General features: G+C 45.4%; 1 protein-coding gene across 2 annotated transcripts in view; it reads right to left on the bottom strand.

Annotated features, from left to right (window-relative positions):
* LOC146776042 (fatty acyl-CoA hydrolase precursor, medium chain-like) overlaps positions 1 to 21,850 on the bottom strand; it is a 762,376-nt gene that overhangs the window by 390,591 nt on the left and 349,935 nt on the right. For both annotated transcript variants that reach the window (XM_085639201.1, XM_085639202.1), the window contains one exon: positions 6,805 to 6,891. In XM_085639201.1, coding sequence (XP_085495327.1) covers positions 6,805 to 6,891 — 87 coding nt within the window. The remainder of the gene's footprint in view (positions 1 to 6,804; positions 6,892 to 21,850) is intronic.

Raw genomic sequence — 21,850 nt, 5'->3', positions numbered from 1 at the left:
CCTTGTGTATGTGCCTTGGTGCATATGTTTAAATAGATGGCACAGGTAGGTCGGAGCACCCATCTCCAACAGGATTGCCCAGAGTTTGTCCCTTTCGACCAGGTCAAATGCGGACCGAAGGTCCACAAAAATCAGATACAAGCTACCTGCCCCAATAGTGACCGTCTTCCAGTAGACCAACTGTAATCTGAATAGTTGGTCAATGGTGGAAACTTTTGCACGAAAGCCCGCTTGAAGGGAGTTTAGGATGTGATGTTCGTCCATCCAGCTCTGCAACCTTGATAAAAGAAAGCGGGCAAATAATTTCTGGAGGACGTTTATCAAACTAATGGGGCGGTAGTTAGCCGGGTCGAGAGGGGAAGCTTTTTTGTGAATTGGGATAATTTCGGCTCCCAGCCAAGTGGAGGGGATCTCCAAGCCCTGTAGAATGGCGTTAAAATAAACCCAAATATAGGGGGCCCAGACCTTTTTTTCACTAAATTATAAATCGCCAGGGATCCTATCGAGGCCTGGAGCTTTCCCTAGAGTCAAACTTTTGAGGGCCACCTGAACTTCAAGGAGAGAGCAGGGTGGGCAAACAAGGCGCAAGGCCTCCAAGTGTACTGGTTCACAAATGCTTGTTGGAATCACTGGATCTACTCGAGATTCAGAGTTACTAAGTGAATAAAGAGGTTTGAAGTGATCCAGCCAAACCTCTTCACTAAGGTTAGGTGTGATGGCAAACATCCCTTCAGCCGACCGCACTTGGACAAGGTTCCAAAAGGACCTAAAGTCTCGAGCTTCCAGGGCTGCTTTAATACTTTCCCACCTTGAGGCCTCCCACTCAAACCTGGCCTCCTTGATCAAAGTTTTGTAGATTTCCCTGGCATTTCTAATGCTTGACTGGGACCCCGATTTTACCTCCTTAAGCAGGGTATTTTTAGCCAACCTACAGTTTTTATTAAACCAGTGATCACGCTTATTTACCCTTTGCCTTTTAATATCAGTAGTATAAAAATAACCGGTCAGGGAGCCAAGAAGCTTCTTGTGAATGCACTGCAATCCCTGGAGATGGAGATGGGAGGGCTAGCCATTAGAGCTCAAGAGGTGAAGAACCTCTGTTAGAGAATGTACAACATGACTATATAGTTCCGCTAACTTGTCAGGTGCTAACGCGATCTTCGCTCACCTTATTCGTCTACCACCTGCCACTATAACCAAGTTCGAGTTACTGGTCATCTCAACACCCCAAAATTCGTTACGGTGGCCCAGAGTGCTTAGTAATTCTAGTGACAATAAGTTATGGTCACTGTCATCCCTTTGGATGACAGAAAAAGCTCTCAATCTGGCCCAAAATTCTACATTTACCAGGATATAATCTATAGTCGTGCTTTTCCCTGGTCTGTTAAAAGTGCTTAAACTAGGCCTGGGCTAAAATTTCGTTCCGTTCGCGGAAATTGCGATAATTTGACATTTTCGCGTTCCGCGGAAAGCGCGAAAATGTCAAAATTTCCGCATTCCGCAGCTTGGCGATAATTTGATTCTTGCTCGCGCTGTAAAATAATACATTCTCGCGCGCGCGCGATCGCCTTACCTGAATCCCTGCGTTCGCCGACAAGTTTTCTTGATCCGGTCGCGTTCTCCATGAGATGTTGTATTGTTTCCAGCCAATGGCGCTGTCTCGCGACAGTTCGTGCGCGCAGTGACGTCATGCGCCGCGCGATCACGTCTTTCTTCTCGCGATCATGCACCGCGAGACAACTGAAAACAAGATGGCCGCACCCACAAGCAACCACATGGGTAAGTTGGTGAGCCGCAACCATGCAGAAAATCTCGCGAACATGCTGGAAAAAAACTTCCGCATCTTCGCGATATTTCCGCATGTTTGCGATAATTTTGAACATTTTTGCGATAATTTACGAAAGTGGATTTCGCAAATTCCGCCCACCCCTAGCTTAAACCCGGAACATCTGGGAGGAGTCTGCCATTACAAGCCCTTAGAGAATGTAAAACAACCAACTTGTTGATCGCAAGGGCCAAAGGCAGTAAGCGCTTTTCTGGGTACATAGTGCAGTCCGGGATCAGCCAATTTTCATCCTCATCCTCGTCCGAGGTTACCGAGGGGATCCCCATAAGCGGTTCAAAGTGGCAGTTGAGATCGGCACCAATGATTTTATGATATGACGAGGGGAAAGAATGAAGGAGAACCTCTAGGGCGTCCAAAATTGCTAAACCCAACTGGTGCGGTTGGGGACGTAAATAAATGTTGATCACTGCCAATGATAAACCATCCTGAAAATTAGGTATAATACATAGGATGTCCGGGCAATGAGAGTCTATTTTCTTAGCTGAACAACCTAAATGGGAAGCAACCCAAATGCATAAGCCCCCCGAGGGTCTTCCCCTGGGTCCCTGCACTGCTGGAGAATAAAAAGACGCATATCCTACCCTCACTGGCGCAGATAATAACCAAGTCTCTTGGAATAGACATAAGTCGTAACTATCCATCAGCTCTCCCCATTCCGGATTATGCAGCTTAGACCCTATCCCTGCTATGTTCCAAGACCTGATTAGTGGTCTACGTGGCACCACGTAGACAGGGGAATCCTCGAGGTGTTGGGACACGCTAGGAGGTGGAGGTGCTATGTGTATATGAGTATCCAACTCCTTTTCACCTCCTGTTAGGCCAATATTTTGGAAAGATGGGGGTATAATTACACTACCCACCTTGGTTCTAGCAACCTGCTCAAGGGACCCCTCCTCTATACTCAAACCCTCCACAGCGTGACTCCAAGACCGCTTCGGGACCGTTTCGACTGCACGTGATGGTGATAATGGTCAATCTATGTTGCTCAGTGCACTGTATCTATTGCCCACTGAGATGTTGTAGTCAAATTCATTACCACCATAGTGGGGGAGAGATGATTGTGGCCTTCCCGATATAAGGAATCGAGAATAGAAATACCCCAGGTGACAAGTGTTAATAGTGCCCCTCTTAGAAGGCCCTCCATTAGCTAATATGTGTCCAGCTACTCTAGGATCCCTAAAGTTGATAATTACACAATCGCCACAAATATCTTTGGGTCTAGTCCCCAGCCAACTGATTCTTCGCACAAATAGGATCTCCCCCTGGCCGGCACCCATTAAAGGTCTATGTCTGCTTAACCAAAAGATGGTTTTATTCTTTAACTCGTGGAAAGTTTCCCCTCGATCACTATCCAGTGAAGGTACTCCCGTGAGCACCACCACATACGGTGACGCTTCTGGGGGTAACTGGGGGCGAGGAGGAGATTTTGATGTTCCGTTTACGTCAGATTTCCGGGGAGGGTTATATAAAGGTCTACCCGAATCTGGGCTCTGAAAACCGGGAATTTTTGGAATAGTAAGTAAACAAGGCTGGTTCACACCTGATATGGCTGAAGACAAATTAGAGCCAGTGGTTAGACCAAGACCAGTCGGAACTACTAAAGGATTCAGTATATTTTGAGGGGCCAAATTGTGTGTGCAGATGTCAGGGCAAATACTTGCACCTTGAATTGGGCCTTTGATAGCAGACTTTGTTACTCCTACAGCCCCTATAATAACGGGATTCCCCATCGGAGGGCTTGACTGTGATCTCCCTAGGCCTTTATTGTTTATCAATGAGGCTAATCTATCAATCCTGGAAGTCAAAGATTTAAAATGGGTGTTGATAAGGTGTTCTATATGTGTCTGGAGATCAATTATCAGATGAGTAGCCCAAACAGGAGGTCCTGTGATAGGAGATGGAGGGCCCAGGTCGGACTGCACATAAACAGGTGTTGATGCTGATCTCTTAGCCAATTTTATAACCAGTTTTGCCTTTTTAGTTCTAGCATGGGGTTTATGGGCCTTTATGCATGCCGGAGGAGATGGAGACGGGGCAACCTCTATTAAAACATTTTTGTCAGGCTCAATCTGAGCACAAGGAAGATCAGAAAAAGAGGGCATAAGGAATGACGTAAATTCAGCGGGGTTAGCTGTGGCTACGGAGCAATTACCCACAGAAATGAGAGGGGGCATAGCGGGGGTAATTGAAAGACGCCTTTCAGTATTTTCTATGGCTGTTGCCACTATCCCTATTGTTTTTTGAAGCATTTTATCAATGGCTGTAAGGGTCGGAAATGGTTGGGTCGTTGCCGCAAATTGTCTAGTCATTGGGCGGGCCGCAAAGGGCTTACTATTTTTGCCCTTGCTGCTCATTGTAAAGGCTTAGACAAGACTATCTACCAATAATAATAAAATCTCATGCACAGGTTAAACTAATCGTTTAAGATAAACAGAATAAGAGATAATAACAAAATATGGCCCCACAGAGACACTTCTAATAGTGGCAAGCAAGTATCAGGACAAGCTTTGACTGATTACAATGTATTATAACGGTTACCACATATGTGGAAGTTCCATAACTCAATTAGTCTCCTCCAGGAGGACCTAGAGGGGTGGCCCGGCCCAGCCTCCTGCAGCCCCTGACGGCCACAGACAGACCCGCCCTTGTCCCGGGCTTCTCCTGGCGTGTCCCACGGGACAAGGATCCAAACAGTCCATTATGCGCCTCCTGGCGTTTGCGGCGTCCTCGCCGCAGTCAGGGTTGATGGGAGATGTAGTCCCAGTGTGGCGGAGCCAAGCCCGGCCCGGAATTCAGCCCCAAGCAGGAAGCAGCTACAGGTGAGCCAGGTATCACGGGTGGAGACTCAGCGGAGTCAAACCCAGCCAAGCAGAGCGGCGGAGCAGAGCCCGGCCAGCAGTTCAGCCCCAAACAGGATAGAAGTGTCACAGGGGCGATCCAAATGATCAACATAAACTTTTACCAACTGTAGATTGCACCACCTAGTTCAAATATCCAGAAAAAAGTAATTTATGAATGTCCATCCAGTATAAACAATGTCCAAGTTTCTTTATTCTTCTTTTTAATTTGAAACAAATTACCGGGCAGCCAACACGTTTCGTTCTTTTTGGACAAGAACTTCGTCAGAGCAGTTATACTGCTACTAGTTGTTCTCAGTCTGGAGACATATTCCTCAGGATAGTTCAGCTAAGAGCTCTCCATGCGCCACCACCTTTAAGTCCGAAATCACAGGTTGCATATAACGGCTATCGTGCCGGCAGCGTGGCGTTTCGAGTAGTAGGCGATGTATCTAATCAGGTGCTACAGATTGTATTGTTCCTGGGAAACATTATTCAGCATAATGTAGAACTTTAGACATACAAAAGTATGGAGCGATCCCTTGGTTTATTTACGGCAACATACATTTTGGGTATTTATCTCATGGTCAGGATTAACAAAAGTAACATTTTCTTCACACAAGAATATGCATCTGAAGCAATGTGCAAAATGTGCATTTGCAAAATATGATGCAAAATATGATGGTTTGGAGAGGCAAAAAATCTGAAACACACTTACAATGCAGACAAAATACCTCACCCTAACCTAAACCTTGTTGCTAACATATATGTATTAGTAAAGGGCATGTTCACCCAATGGTATCTTAGCAGAGAATAACAGATGTTTGTTGTTACCCAACTCAATAGTACTCATTTTATTGACCTGAGAAGGACTGAAGGCTGAGTGAATGTGCTGGATTTGAACCTGTGACCATGAGGTCAAACACAGACCCCTACAGTGGACGCATTAGTCCACTAAGCCACCAGACTAGGCCAAACCACAACTCATCATACAAAAATATTATAATCTAAATCTCTTTTAAAATGTTCAAGCAATTTTTACCCTGTTCTCTTTTCAGACCTTTTGCTTTCAAACTACTGTTTTTTCCAACGTTATATTTCAATTTTTTGGTCTTTCTAATTATATGATTTAAAAATGTATCTAACACTGTGATAATTGTATTTTGCACTTTGCATTCACAAGCTTCACATGACCTCTGATGAACTGGGCCTTAATTGCTGGACAAGACATCTCAAAAAGCCTATGAGGCTTCAGAGACTAACTTTGTAGGAGCAACCTTTATAACAATACAACTCATGGTAATCAGGGAATTAACTGTGATTTCTGGCATCCTATTTGGTGCTCAATTTGATAATTCGATGAGTCTATAGATTTGTCAATATTAAAGCTTTGCACAAAAAAGGCTTCCAGTAGTTTTAGACCTTTTGCTGTAACCTAAATAACGTGTGACAGTTAGGTTAGGCAAGTAGATTTGGAGACTGCGGCAAGCAGAAACTTTATAATTATAATGTACTTGCATGGTTTATAAAAAATATAAATCATCTGATAACAATTCACTGATGACTTTTAAAAAATGTCCAAATATTGTATTAACTATTTTGTGCTCTCTCAATTCTGTAGCCACGTCTGGCCCATCACAGCATACCTGTGTGTCACAGGGAATCATGATCTAAATGTAGCATTCCCAAATAACAATTCCATTAATTTCTTAATATCCAGTCAAATGCACCTTGAGTGATATTGAGTGTCAGGTACTTTTATTTGATGGTATGTTGTCCTCTAACTAGAGCACCACCCTTACATGATCAACGAAGAAAAGTCCAAATCATAATCCCACAGGAAATGTGTTTTAGCACAAAGGAGGATTGAATGTTGATATTTTGTGCGCAGGTTTATTTCATAATTCTAATGTATGCATAAAATAGAAAATAAACATTATCGCTTCAACCGATTCACACATCATAAATGTGAGCTAGAATGAGGGGAACTATGTGTTAGAGCAGCTTAGCAAACATAGGTTCTCTTTTTGTGTTCCAAATCTGAATCCCCTGAAACAGAGACACATATTTTATGTAAGACACACAATGGCATGGGATGAATAATATTAAGAATGTCCTTACCAGTAGTGGCTTAAATATCTCTGTCACAGAGTTCACTGCTTCTCTGTTGAATCCTTCCTTCAATATAGTTTTAGATACTTTAATGCTCTGCATATAGAAATAAATTAATAATAATATAAATATTAACAACATTATAAATAACAACATTAACAATGACATTTTTTATATTAATGATAGCAATACTACTACTACTAATAGTATTCTTACTAATAATGATAACAATAAGTATGTGATTTTATTATAAACACCAACATTATTATTGTTATTCATTTAATTCTGTTATTTAAATAGCATTGCAATCAAAGCACAACAGATTATACATGTTTATAATGCTGTTAATCAATCATAAAGGCTTCTTTTTTACATTTAAAGGATTAAAAACTGACTTAACAAAGCCAGGATATGAATTTATGACTTGACTATCACACACAGATACCAGCTCTAAGAGTCCAAATCCTTAAGCTTTCTTTTCTAAAACTATATAAAGCATGTTGAAGATCACAGACCTGTTCCCAAATGAAGCACTATGTTAGATTTGTGCACAGTACACTCAATTTTCCAAAATGTCAAAGCAAGCATATATTTCCATAACAGTAATATAAAACTCTTGTTGTAATGGAAGGAAGTTCAGGTAGTGACAGAGTAGGTTATAAGAAGATGGTTTATTAAAACTTAGGTACAGTTATTAAGATGGTAAGTTTCAGGTAAATAGATAGTAAGTAAATAGCGGATAGCACCAATAGGAGCAGGCTCCTTGCCCCTCAGCCCACACACTCCAACTGACACTCTACACCTCACCTGACACTCAGGCATTCAGTTACATCACCAAGCACTCCAGCATTCCAATCATTACCAAGCACTCCAGCACTCATCCTGGTTGAGCAGCAGGGAAGGTGTTACTGAGGAAAGGGTGCATAGCAATGGTTCAAGTCACAACAAACCTCCTTTCCTTATAGAAACGTTTGACACAAGTTATACAAAGTACAAAAGAAATACCTAATTACCAAAAACATAAGTATATTAAATAAAAGTACAGGTTAAACTGTCAAATTGCTGATTCTAAGGACTGAAATTAAAGTACCGGCTAAACTATTGAATTGCTAATTCAAAGGACTGGAGGAGGAAAAAGGATCAGTAGTCCTAAGACATAAAATATATTGAAATCACACCCATCCCCTTCCTTTATGGAAACAACAGACACAAATTATATATGTGCACACCAAACACACACATACTGTATGCTTGATGAGTCAAAAGTTTCAAGCAACGCACTTCAGGGTACACAACCCTACAGTGCACACACACATACTGCACGCCTGACGGGACCTAAAGTCTCAGGCAATTCACTTCAGGGTACACAAACCTACAACACAACACTAGGTTATATAACCCTACAACACCGCACTGAGGTACATAACCCTATAACACAGCACTAGGCTACATGACCCTACAAATCAGTACAAGGGTACACACTCTACAACACAGTACAACCCCTCCACACCTGACAGAAGCATACACGTCAAGAAACACACACTAGGGTAAACCATCCTTACAATTTAATAGTTTTCAATCTTAGCACTTTATACACACGCAAACAATTTTTGACAACGAACAAACAGCGTGGCATTGCAGAAAATCAACAATATACTGTTGTAAATAAATGTAGACTGATCCATGTAGTTTCTTTATGTAGATGTATTCAGGTAGGATGTTACATAAGGAAGAGCCCCACCAGGAGCAGCCTCACTGCTGCTCAGCCCATTACCAACTGACTCTCACACACATGAACATTCCATTCACAAACGTTCTCTCACACAAACACCCAGTCTCAACTTTAAAAATAAAACCACGGACTAAAGTCGCCTCACCAAGGGCAGTGGGACACCTTCGTGCTCGCATTCTCCCGGCGTCTCTTGAGCAAATGTAACATCACGGGGCATAGTATCTAGAGGTCACTGTACAAAAGCTGCATCTTGCTTAAACATGTAAGACAACATGCTTACTCACAGGTCCTCCTCACATACGAAGTGAGGGAAAGTCTCCTCCAAGTCACCCAACTCCTCCATCATGGTACAGTTCCAACTTCTCACGAGCTGTGAAGGGTGAATTTCTAGGATGACTTTCAGTTCCTATAAATCACATCAGCTCAGTCCACCAAACAGGGAGAGTAGGATCTCCCACACGACGGTCACAGGCAGCAGGGCAGGGAGAGAGAAAGTCCAGCAGGAACTGGCACTTTCACGTTACGACAAGGAAAGTAGTTCCAAGGCAGGAGGGTGGAAGAGGAGAAAGACCAACATAAACTGGCACTTACGGGTTGAGTCGACCGATGGAGTGGTCACTAGTGGGGCTCTGGGTGCCAGATTCTTCAAGATCCACTTGAATTGCTTCAGTTTCAATACAGTTACTTCCAGCTTGACAGTTTCAGTCCAATCAGGTGGCACACACAGGTTCTTTCTTCTCAAATCGTCGCCAAAATGTTGTAAATAAATGTAGTCTGGTCCATGTAGTTTCTTTATGTAGATGTATTCAGGTAGGATGTTAAATAAGGGAGAGTCCTACCAGGAGCAGCCTCACTACTGCTCAGCCCATCACCAACTGACTCCCACACACATGAACATTCCAATCACCAAAATTCTCTCACACAGACACCCAGGCTGAGCAGCAGTATAACATATACATAACATAAAATACCACTTTTGACAGCATCACTCAGATGCAGCGTTAATACACCCCCCCCCCCCCCCCCAATGACTGGAGATGATCTGAAGTGGTGCTAGTGCAGTTAAAGCATCATGTCACTAAATACGGCTACAGTCTCAGCTTGGATGTCCCCCATTTAAGCGCACTTGCTGGATGAGGGATATGGAAGGGAAGAGGTATTTCAATTTCCTGGGTTAATACAATGCTGTGAATCAGGGCCACTGCCACCCAAAAATCCTGAATATGCTGAAATCACAAGCGGAGAAGCTGACACTCACATTACACGCATTTTACAATGACGTTCTAGTAAAGCATGAAGAGTACATCATGAAACTCTTTGGCTATGACAAAGAGCTGGCAATGGTTGCAGGTGTAGAAGGCTGTGTGAATAGAAAAATGTAGAAAAGCCGGTTAGGTGCTTGAAATATGAGCACAAAGTCGTACTCACCATGGGAGTCCACATAACACCTCCCAATGCATTAAGATTAAGGACACTTCAAGCAGTAAATAACATTTTTAGTGTTACAATTAGAAAAAGATTTTTGTACATGTTGTTGTCCATTAATTGTAACTTGCTTAAAATCTACTGTCAACCGACATGCAGCGCAATTTTGGCATCAGGAGGCACATGGTTTCTTGTGGAAGCGGCTCTGTGCTCATGGAATACGGAGTGCTTCCAGGTCATGTTGCCCGACTTCCTGGGGGGGCAGTGTCAGGCACAACTCTGCCAGTGGAAAGACTGGCGCTGTGTGTGGTGGCAGGTACTGGATGCTTCCCTATTTCTGGTGGATTGCAGTACTGGAGCTGTACCTTGGCCTATCTTTGTGTGCTTGTTGCTGGGGCTCTTTGTCTTGGACAAAGTGTGTTGGCTAGTGCTGGTGTTTGTCACGATGGGCAAGCATTCCAAGAAACGCAGGCATGTGGAGGACTCTTTGTCTTCCTCCTCTGGATCCTCTTCTTTTTCTTCTACTTATGCACAATCTAAATGCTGCAGGGAGTGGGATGATGCCCATATTAAACGCCTTATAAAAGAGAAATTGCAGGAATTTGGTGGGGGAGGTCCGCCCATGTGCTCTGTTCTGGTTTTGCCCTCTCATTCTTCCAGATCAGACGAGGATTGGATGAGTGTCAGGAACATTAAGGAAAATATGTGGATAAAGTCATGTTGCCGGAATTGCTGTGACATGTTACATCCAACATGGACTTCCCTAATGATGAGGCGCCCAGCACGTCTGGGGTACTTTTCTTCACCAATTCCAGAGTATGGTGCCAGTGGGTGTGCCTGTCTAGCCCTATATCCATGAGGAAATCCTCAGCACACGTCTGTAGTGTATCTAAACATTTTTCTGCACATTGTATGAGCTTTGAATACAGTGCTGCTGCGTGAGGATTTTGAAGATTTTGGTGCCTGTTTAAGATGGCAGCTGTTTTGGAGACAATATGTGTCCTTCTATTTTGACGACTCCTAGCTGTGAGAGATTGTATAAAAGGCAGGAACACTCATTTTCTCTGTGTTCTCGCACTCGAGAGTCACAGTTGTGGGCTACGTTGATGACGGAGCTGTCCTTACGGTAAGAGATAATTGACTGTGGAAACATTGTTAAACTTTGAAGGACTAGGCTGGTAGTTTGAGATAGTATACTTGTGCGATGGACAAATACGAATTGGGCAAGTGTTACGAAGGCATCTTTTAAAGATCTAGGTGCCAATTGGGTGCAGTACATATGGATTTGTGCGGGGATCGTGATGGGACATATACGGTTCCATTAGCTAAGTTTCAGATGACTAAGTGGGATAGTGGTGACAGTGGATATTTTCTGAGATGTGAGATATAGTTTGATACATTAGCGCACGTGCTGCAACACTGACTATGTAATGGCTATGTTAAGTGGGGACACACGTTTGAGTTTTGAACAAGTAAGCATGACATCAAAGAGGTTGCGGCTGGATCTTACCTAATGATAGATACGAGTATTGTCTTTGGAGGAGATTACACATTATTACATCCCCGGAGATATATATATATTTTCAGAGCTGGTGGATTGGTCAGACAGAGACATTTCCTGAATGAAGAACCGATTTTAACACAGAAGACAGATATTTTACCCATTGTGGATTGGAATTATCACCACATAAGAAGTAGGGTTTTCATCTGCGTGCCTGATTTGAAAATGGAAGTAGGCATTTATACGAGGAGTTATTTCTAATGATAGGTTTCTTTAATTTCACAGAGGACTATACCAAAGATTGTAGAGGTATTTGAAATGCGTTCTCACACATGCATGACTTTGGGTTTGAAGGTGGATATATTGATCACTCTTCCATCACCTATTGACTTTTTTTTTAATTTTTATTTATTTGTGCTTGCATCTGACAATCTACTGTCCTTCTTTTAGGCTGTTCTTTAATCAATGTCAGATAAGTGTCATCACGGTTTCCTGACCAGCACACAGTCACAGATTGGTAACTGGCTCTTTCACTTTGTTGTCACAAATTTTTTCCTCCATCACCAATCAGCAGGGGAGCAGGGATGTCACTTTATTACCCCCTATAGTTTGGCTCAATAGTTAGGTTGGGCCCTTGATTGGCATGGGTGTCATGTTCATTCGTTCTACCTTGTGCATGTTTATTATATGTTTCTCCTTAGCGGTGTATAATTATACCTCTAGGCATAAAGAACTTCTAATGTGATAATGTACACCAGTGTATGTATGGTGTTACATCGATCTTTTGTTTGTTTTTATACAGCCTTGAGAAAGTTGGGGGACAATTTCCCAGTGTATGCGACGAAAGACGTGTCGGCTGAAGAGAAACTATAAGAATGAAGAAAGAAAAAGAAGAAACTCAAAATACTGTGTTAATATTTATGCATACAATGTACAGTAACTGTTTAAATACACTATAGACGTGTACTGAGGATTTCCTTTGTGTATTCAGTGGCCTCGGCCGCAATTTTGGGGAAGGTTGGTGGTTCTCCTCACCTTAGAGCACCGTCCAGAAGTCAGGATCTATTGAAACTAATATATGTGCGATTTTCCTGAGTGGCGCCATTTCACCTAGCTCAATACCACTGTCCGTTCAAAGGTCTATATCACAGCTTTCCAAACTTTTCATGTTGGCGACACACTTTTTAGACATTCCTGATTTAGTGACACGGTAATGCGAGCGAGCATAGCGAGTGAGCCTGAACCACCTAAAGGTGGTTCGGGGGGGTTCTCCCCCCGCGAAAATTTTGAAAAAATAGTGGGCAAATGTTGCAATTTCAAGCAAATTTGAGAAGGCAGGAAAGTTAATAAAGCAATTGTGAATCTGTTCCAACAAAGACGATGACTGGCAAAACTGGGTGTAAGGTTAGGTTTGTGCCTGAAACAAGAATATAATCATGCACACAATGACACATGCCCTAGTGATTTACGGCACAAAAAGGGCGGGTGCACGCACTGCCAACCCTTTCAACCATTCAAAATGTCCGCCTGCTGCCTTGCTAAATATGAGTTATACAAAAATCCATTCAGGAAGGGGGAATTGTGAGTGATAAAACAATCATGCAACTTATCAGCCAGTCTCTGTGCATTGAACTCATGTGGGACTGCTCTCCTCAGCGCAGCGAGCCAAAAGCCAACAGAAAATAAGATAAGTCATATGTTTTTCTATTCAGCGCTTTGAGGTAAAATTAACTGCATATAAACATGACAACCAACACAGCTCCTACAAGCAAACCTTCCGGCATAGAATACACAGTATACCTAAGAAATGAGTGATTCAGTAAAAAAAAAACCTTTAAATAAAGTTCCCACCAACAGGCTACCACCACCTAAAAAGAGTCAAAAGTAACAGCCCTGAGACCTCTAGTAGAAACTCTTACGCCTCTACCAGCATTCTGTCTCACGGTGGATCCCAGGGCAGATTTCAGCTTTCCCAGTCCTCCTTGGCATGTGCACTTTGCGTGGCCAGATGAGGTTGAACAGGTGACAGTTGACAACTATCCCACCACACACCCTCATCCCTCAACAAACAGGAGGATGAAGAAGGCCAGGGACAAGTGACTACTACTTGCTGAGAACTTTGTGGACATTAGATAACAGGGCACTGGGAGATGATGTCATCTGCCCAGTTTCTCCTTGGCTTGGATCAAACTGCAGACTAAAGAGGACCGAGTGCCAGATTTTTATAATAACAGGTTATAGTCCCTATAAATCTCACTCACATTCAAATGGTAATTAATAATGATAGCCTGAAAACATCTAACACAATACAAAAATAAATATGAATATATACGTGTTAGACCTGGCACCTTGGCGTGAGTTTCCCTTCCACTCTTTGATGGTGTGCCTCGATTGTTTTGCTGGTGTTGTCCGCTCAGGGCGCCGCGCCACGGCTAATCCGTGCTGCAGCGCAAGTGCTCCCTAGATAAAGTGTTCATAATTGATATACATGATTGGTTTATTGGATTCACTGTCAGTCCCCAGTAAAGTGCACCCGGAGTGCCAGGGCTTGTGAGTGCCAATGCCGCTAGTGGGCTGCAGCGCTGGTTGCGCCACCCACACCAGCGGCCATGTAAAATGTGTCCTGGGTCTGCCACTGCAGACCCCGCGTGCAGTCCCGTACTGTCACGCTGGCCGGACAAGTGCACACACTTGCCAGCCTCCAAAACCTTCCCTTTGCCTCATGTTAGTCACCCCTCTGGTAGGCCCACGGGCAGGGTGCATTGTAGGTGTAAGGTAGGACAAGCCCTGAGTGTGTGGCCTGTCCTAATAGTGAATTACCGCCATATTCGTTGTTCACTATTGCAAGGTTACCTGTTCCCCTTAGGCCAGATGAGCTGCTGGAATTATTGCATTCTATAATCCCAGCAGGCTCAGGGAACATGGTAGAGAGATATGTTTAGTATGCCTGAACTCGGAATGATAAAATACTTCTTGTAGCCAAGTTTATTTTACTATCCTGGGTTTGTAAATACGACTTTTAGAAAGTTAGTATTTACTCGCTTGACCACTTCAGCCCGCCTCTGCTGTGCGTGTATCTGACTGTCTGGGCTATGTGAGTGACAGGGCTGGCGGGACGACAGGTAGCGAATGGCAGGAGGACACCTCGGTGGGAGGTGGGAGTGCCCCTTGGGCTCTGAATAGGGCAGTGCTTCACCACCACAATGCTGGCTCCGCCCCCTGGGGAGTGACTGATGACTCAGCCTGCACCTGGCCCAGGACGGGCGAAGCGCTGTCCACAAGGTGCTCCTGAAAGTACTTGTCCCCTGAATGCCGGCTCCACCTCCTGTGGAGCGGCTGATGTGCCTGCCCCTCATACTGAAAGCAGAAGTCAGAGTACCCCCAACAAAGTGCTCAGGACTGAGAACGGTTATGCCAAGGCCCCCCTGGCCTGAAAGAACAAAAGAAATGTGGTATAAAAGTAGGAGCCCCGCTCCTTGCAAATCAGAAATCCTGTTTACCACAAAGAACCTCTGCCCGACCAGGAGGAGAAGAAGACGCTGGAAGGACTGGCCTGCTGCTTGCCTTGCTGAGAAAGGAGAGGAAAAGACTTGCTGAAAAGACTTTGCTGCTTTGTGCTTGAACATTCTCCAAGGGCTTGATCTGAGCTTGCCCCCTGAACTGAACCCCAGGACCAGTGGGTTCTCTGTGCTTTTGCTCGTCCTCCAATTCGAGCCGTGTGTGCATCCCGCTGGAAAGAGACTGCGCCCCTCATCGCCCTCTCCTAGGGCCGTGACACTCGGGAGCTTGCCGCCTTAACCCCGTGAGAGCCCCGCTCCGTCCGGAGCCGCTCTCGGCCCCCGGGCTAGGTTGTCTTCGCCTCTGTCACCGCCTGCCACTGGAGCGCGCTGAAAGCGCTGTCACCCCTCCCACCGGAATCCTTCCGACGATCGTGATCTTTGCCGGGTCACCAGCTGCACAGACCGTGCCCTGTGACCCCGCTTCGCTATCCTCGGAACACCTCAGGCCACGCCGCCCCCGCTGTGGAGACCCCCCTGCACCGCCGTGCTAAGGGTCGCTGGCCGCGCCTGCCTGCCTGCCCACACCCGCTGATTGAGGACCCAAGAACACTTCCCAAAGCTGAGCGTCGCACCGACCCGTGCCGACTCTCCACACAATGTTGCTAAAGGAGTTCCAGTATCGGGCTCGGGGCCCGCACCGCCTTATTTCCCCGTAAATCCTCACCGCACCGCACGCCCGTCTCACCTCCCGTTGCCCCGGAGCCGCCGGGGGGAGCTGTGCACGGCGCAGGCACGCCCACGACAGATGCGTGAGCCGCGGTAGGCCTGAAGTAAGTCAAGACTGGAATCCCCCAAGTGACATTGGTAAAAGTCTAAAGAAGCATCCGCTTAAAGAACCGTTTGCCTGCTTTATAATCTGGTGGCATAGAAACAACGTTACTGGTCTTGTGATAAGTCTGCGTATTGAGATAACTATTTTTATATAAAGAAGCGTATTTTCACATACCTAAGCCTGGTGTCCGTTTCTGGGGGGGATTAACGTATTTACTGTGTGTGCGATTGTAATTGCTTAACCAACAACGCCTGAAGAATCGCCTTGGCTGCTCACGCCACGCACCTACAGGGTGAGCAAGGGTCATTCCAAAAGGGGTTATCCTTTGCCCTGACGTGGAGGAGAGGGTCCCTGCTTGACACAAGGACATCCTTGCGCCAATCAGAGACCCCCGAGTCTAACCATACATATATGCTAATGCTCATGTATATTAAATGGAAGTAGAGCCCACTGCCATGATACAAGAACCTCCCTCACCGGATAAGAATTGTGAACCTGGTGTATTCAGCATAATGATACCAGCACAAACACGTTCTGAAAGTTTAGGGTCTTGTTAATTTGCAATCTTCATTTTCTTAATTTACAAGACTTCATTTTTAAAGCCTAAACTATGCCACAGTGGAATGACCTCCTCCATGCCTCCCAGTTCCCTTCTTCTCTTTGGTGGGAGCAAGAACTGAGGCTCTAGCTGACCTCCTGTGACCTTGTGTAATGTAACTGGTGCTCATGTAAAGCGCTCAAATACCTTCGGTCGAATTCACCAAATAACACTGCAAACAAAACCAAGCATTGGCATAGTCAATAGGTCTTGCCTGTGGGATCTTATAAGAATTTAGCCATGCAGCACATTATCCTGGGTACTTAACATTTACTGTTCTTTAACATGGAAACATTGACACTAATAGGCTCATTATAGCATCTAATTAGAAGTATTTCTTTAAGTGTTATTTTTGTACAACTGGTAGTCTGAACCCAGATATCTAGAGGAGCTCTCATACGCAATAATGAAGAAAGATGTACAAGCAGGGGTGCAGGAGTGAAAGCTGTGGTGAAACACTGCTGGTTACGGTATAAGACGTGGTGATGTCCTACTTGCTGGTATAGATAATACCACTGGTACATCAGTGAACAGAACCCGCTTTGACGTCGCAAGTCTCCTAAAAATACTGAACAAATAAATTCACATCTCTCAGACCGTGCTGCATTTAAACTTGGATGATGTTACAAGACTAAAGCATTCTGATGACCTGCTGCATTAACTACAAAACAGCAAAGAATAGTATTTCACATAAAACTGAACACCTTCAGGGGCCAGCAGAATGAGTCAGGGCATCTCCAGACAGCTAGTCAAAAAATACCAAAAAAAAATAACAACAAAAAACACAGCTGCAAGCATGCGTTAAGAATTGAGAACAACATGCCACTACATATTAGGGTCACCAGACGATGCATGCAGTTCAGAAAAGAGTTTAAGACAACATCTATTCAAAGAGCACTTTGGTCGTTATTCAGGTTCTCATCTCCAAAAGTTCTTGCAGTCCCAAACAGCTAAGACGCCACATTTTCCCTCCATGTCCAATGAATGAGTGAATTAAATGAGTTTATAAAGCATGCGATTACGTGGGAAAAGGTGTCCTGATGGGACACAATATTGAATTGGTTCCCTAACTTCCTATTTATGCAAAGAACTTTGCTGCAACCAAGGTATGTTTGTTGAGTTTTGATTCCTCCTAAAACTGACGTTTAAGTCTCTGGCAGTACAATGTTTGTTCACTTACCTTTTTTTTAAAGAATCTTGTTTAGTGAAAAGGCCTGTGAAGACGATTATTAACATTTTTGGACACCCGGGCTTGGATAAAGGCCCCTCCTGCTCACCGTTACACTCAGCACCAGCCTCCGAAGTGCACAGACCCCGTCTGACTTGAACGCCCGCCGTGGATTGGCCAGACAGCAGGCTACTGCTCTGCGCCCTAAAACATGAAGTTGGCCTCTCGCTTTTCCTGTCTCCACCCTCATCTTCATAAACTACGTTGTCAACCAGCAATACCAATTCAATTCAAAGCAAGCTTTATGAATTGAATTGACCAGCAATACCTTCCACGCCACCGCTAACCAAGGCTGTGTTACCTCGGACTCCCTAGCCCTGTAGCAGGTTACCAATAACCCTGTCCTAGGGTGGGCACCCTCACCCTACGCCACATTTCTCAAACACCACTGACTGTCCCTTCACCCAGCTGCTTGCATCCACCCCCGTGGCATCCGATCGCACGCCCAGCGCACCCCTGCTCGCCCCCTCCACCTCCCGGGCCCTTACCCAGCAGCAGCAGCTTGACCTCCCGCGCCGGCTTCTCACAGAGGGGAGATCCGCTGAGCCAGAGCTTTTCCAAAGTATGCAGCGCAGATGTCCTGATGAACGAGAATGTACGTACGTCTCACGTAATCAAGCATGTACGTCTGTCTGAATGATTTAAGACAGACGTACATGCTTGATTAGAGAGCGCTGTCGTGCGACACAGCCACACATGTCAGGCAACACAGTACCGTGTCGCGACACATACTTTGGAAAGCTCTAGTCTATATTCATGAGGTATGGAAGCAGGAATGGAAGGATCCTGATTGCATTATGCTTCCCCGGTTTATGGCCAAGCTGTATCCTCTCCAGGACATGTCCACTATCTTGCCAGACTCTGTTTCAATCGTGTCGTTTGTGGCCAGTCTGGTGGGCTGGACCTCGTTGGCTGAGGACTCTGTTGTTTAGGATCCTGTAGATAAGAATGTGGATGCCCCCTTGAGGAAGGTTTTCTCTGGGTCTCATCTGTCTTTACAGGCTGGGATCTATGGGACTTATTTTGCTCAGTCCATCATTTCAGATGCCAAGGCTCTTTTTCAATCCCTGGATGATATGTCAGACTGCTCTGGACTTTTAGAGCATATCAAGAGTAAGGTGGAGTTTCTTTCGGATGTGTCCTTTGATGTAGTGAGAGCCTCGGCTCTTTCAGGGAGCGCTTGTGTTGTGGCTTGACGCAATTTGGTTCAGAAGGATTGGAAGACTGATTCCGCTTAAAGGGCCTCTGCCCTGCATTTGCCTTTTCAGGGTACTATGTTGTTTGGGGATGAGTTAGACGGTAAGTTGCACAAACTTATTAAGGAAAAGAAGCACTCCTCTTCTTTAAATCAGTCCTCCATTGATGTGGGGTTTTCGAAGCCTAAATTCCCCTTCCCTTGGCCCTCAATGTTGCAGTTCTCTAGAGTTCATGTGAGATTTTCTTCTGGCTGGGTTCGGGACAGAAAGGCAAATTCTCCCCCGTCTAAACCTTGGTCCTGATTTTATGATGGAAATCCATGGATTGTTGTTAGATCAACAAAGTCAGTACTTTCTTCCAGCCTAGGTGCAGTCTACTTCCGATGTGTGGGTTTTGAACATTGTGCACGTGGGTATCGCATTGAGTTCATGGCACCCCCACTGGGTTCCGGGGTTTGCCTAACTTCTTGGTTGTCCTGTCAGTCTAAGAGGACGGAGTTGTTCCTGGGATTCGAGTCACTCCTGCACCAAGGGACGGTTCAGAAGGTGTCTCCTATGGAGAGGGGGAGGTGATTTTACTCTTTGAGCTTTCTGGAGACGTAATTGACTGGGAGATTCCGTCTGGTGCTGGACTTGAAGGCTCTAAACAAGTTTGTGATTTGTGTGTCCATCAAGATGGAAAATCTTCAGAGGTTGATTCTGTTGGTTGTCCCAGGGAATTTTTATGTGGACCCTGGATCTGCAGGACGCTTACTGTCATGTCCCAGTTCCTCCCAGCTGTCGCAGGTTCCTGAGGTTTTGCATTTGGGGCAGCCATTTTTTAGTTTTGTGTCCTTCTGTTTGGCATTTGGTCTGCCCCAAGAGTGTTCAAGAAGGTAGTGGCATCCCTGCATCTTCAGGGGATCCTGCTTTACCCTCACCTCGATGATTGGCTGGTCCATGTTCCTTTTCAGGATTAGCTGCTGGTCGATCAGAGGGTGATGAGTTTGGCTTTGTAAGCTCATAGGTTTCTGCTGAACCTTTCCAAATGTCATCAGGTACCCTCTCAGGACCTGACATTTATCAGGGCCCGCTTTTACATGGACCTGAACAGGGTGGTCTTGCCAGGTTCCCAGGCTTTGACCTTGTGTTCCCTTGCTCTGCGCTTCCTACAGTGGGTTTCCTTTCCTGTTTGACTTTGGCTACAGCTTCTGGGGCTCATGGCAGTGGCAGTGTTCATGGTCCCTTGGGTGTGCTTTCATCTCCATCCTCTGTGGGTAAATCAATTGTCCCATTAAGCTCCCTGGTCTCGGGATCTGGGGCTTCTGGTGTTTTCTTCCCTCCCCTAGTTCTGCACTGGTGGACGGTGTCTGCACTCCTTTCCAGGGGTTTGCCATTGCAGCCCTCTCCCCCTGAGGTCCTGACTACGGATGCCAATGCTTTCGGGTGAGGGGCTGCGTTGGGGTCCGGCTCGCTGCAGGGGCGTTGATCCCTCCAGAAGGGGAGGCGCTCCTCTAATTTGAGGGATTTGTCAGCGGCGTCTTGGTGGTCCTGGGGTTCTGTCAGATGTTTTTGGGGCGGAATGTAGATGTGCGATCTGACAACATGGTGATTGTGGCCTACCTGAATCATCGGAGGGATCCATTCCAGGTCTCTGAATGCAGCGGTGGTTCCCTTGTTTTGTTGAGTGAAGGAGCACCTGTTGTCTCTGACGGCGGTTCACCTCAGGGGGTTGGACTATGGGGTGGTGGATGCCCTCAGTCATTTTTTACCCCCTCCCAGGAATTGTCTCTGTCTCTGGTGAATTTTCAAGATATCTGCAGGAGGTTTGGTCTTCCCTTCCTGGACCTGTTTGCTTCCTGGTACAATGCTCAGCTTCCACGCTTTTGTTCCAGAGTTCCTAAGGGGGGGTCCTGGGGTGTGGATGCGCTGACTCTTCCTTGGTCGGCCTGCCTGTTGTATGCATTCCCACCTATTACTCTGATCCCCTGGGTCCTTGCTCGTCTAGTGCAGCAGTTGGTGGTGGTGGTGCAGTTTTCGCCCCGCAGGTCTTGGCTCCCCATTCTGAAACTGTTGGCTGTTCAGGGTCCGAGGTTGCTCCCCTGCTTTCCGTGACTTCCGAGGTCAGCTCCCATTTTGCCTCTCCTGCGGCTGCGGCTATCGGTTTGGAGGTTGAGGGGCAGAGGTTGCGGCGTAGGGACTCCTTGCCACTGTGTTTCAATAAATCACTGGGTGTTACTGTTCCTCTGTGTCCTGGTGGTTTGTTGTGGATGATGCCAGTGTGCTGCTTGAGTATTCTCACTTGCAATGATTGGGACAAGGACAGGAGAGACCTGGGGGTAATGCCCTAATACTTACTAGTAATCTTCATTTCTCCTGGTCCCATCTTTCCTCAACCCATTCATTACTTCCCTTATTCTTTGTCGGCCAGCATTTATCTGGGGCTTGGTAGTTCAGGAGGAATTCTGGGTAAATATGTTTATGTACTTCCAGTGGGTGGGGAGGGTTAGGGTCCAGCATTCCTTTGTTTTTTTTTTCTGTTGGTGAAATAGGATAATCTCACTCGAATGGGGTGAAGTAAACGGGACCAGGAGTAATGAAGATCACCAATAAGTAATAGGGTAAAAATCTTTCACTTGGGATTCTGGCAGAACCCAACCTATGAAGATTCTGTAAGTCTTGGAAATTTGTTTCTTGTATCAACAACTTCCATAGCCATTTTGCTGCTATCTAGGGCTGTATTCTTGCACATTCACAAACTTTCACTTTCAGTGCCAGGACACCTTAGGGTAACTGCGCGCTATCTAAACTAAATATAAATGAAAATAGAAAAAGTTTACATTATTGACCTGTCTTTGCTTGTATTTTGGAAAGTTTAGGTATGGAAGATTTAGCTAAAGACTGAAGCTTGAGCAGCAACAATGGGGCTTTGTACCTCCTCCTGATTCTTTGGAGGAGGAACAGAATTTACTGCAACTTACATGGACTCTGGAAGGCTGGAGTGCAGACTCTTTTGGTACAGATGGGTAGTGGGCATGAACCTACGGACACAATAGAACACACC

Source organism: Triturus cristatus, chromosome 12, assembly GCF_964204655.1.
Source record: "Triturus cristatus chromosome 12, aTriCri1.1, whole genome shotgun sequence".
NCBI lineage: Eukaryota > Metazoa > Chordata > Amphibia > Caudata > Salamandridae > Triturus > Triturus cristatus.
This window is presented reverse-complemented; position numbering and strand designations above follow the sequence as displayed.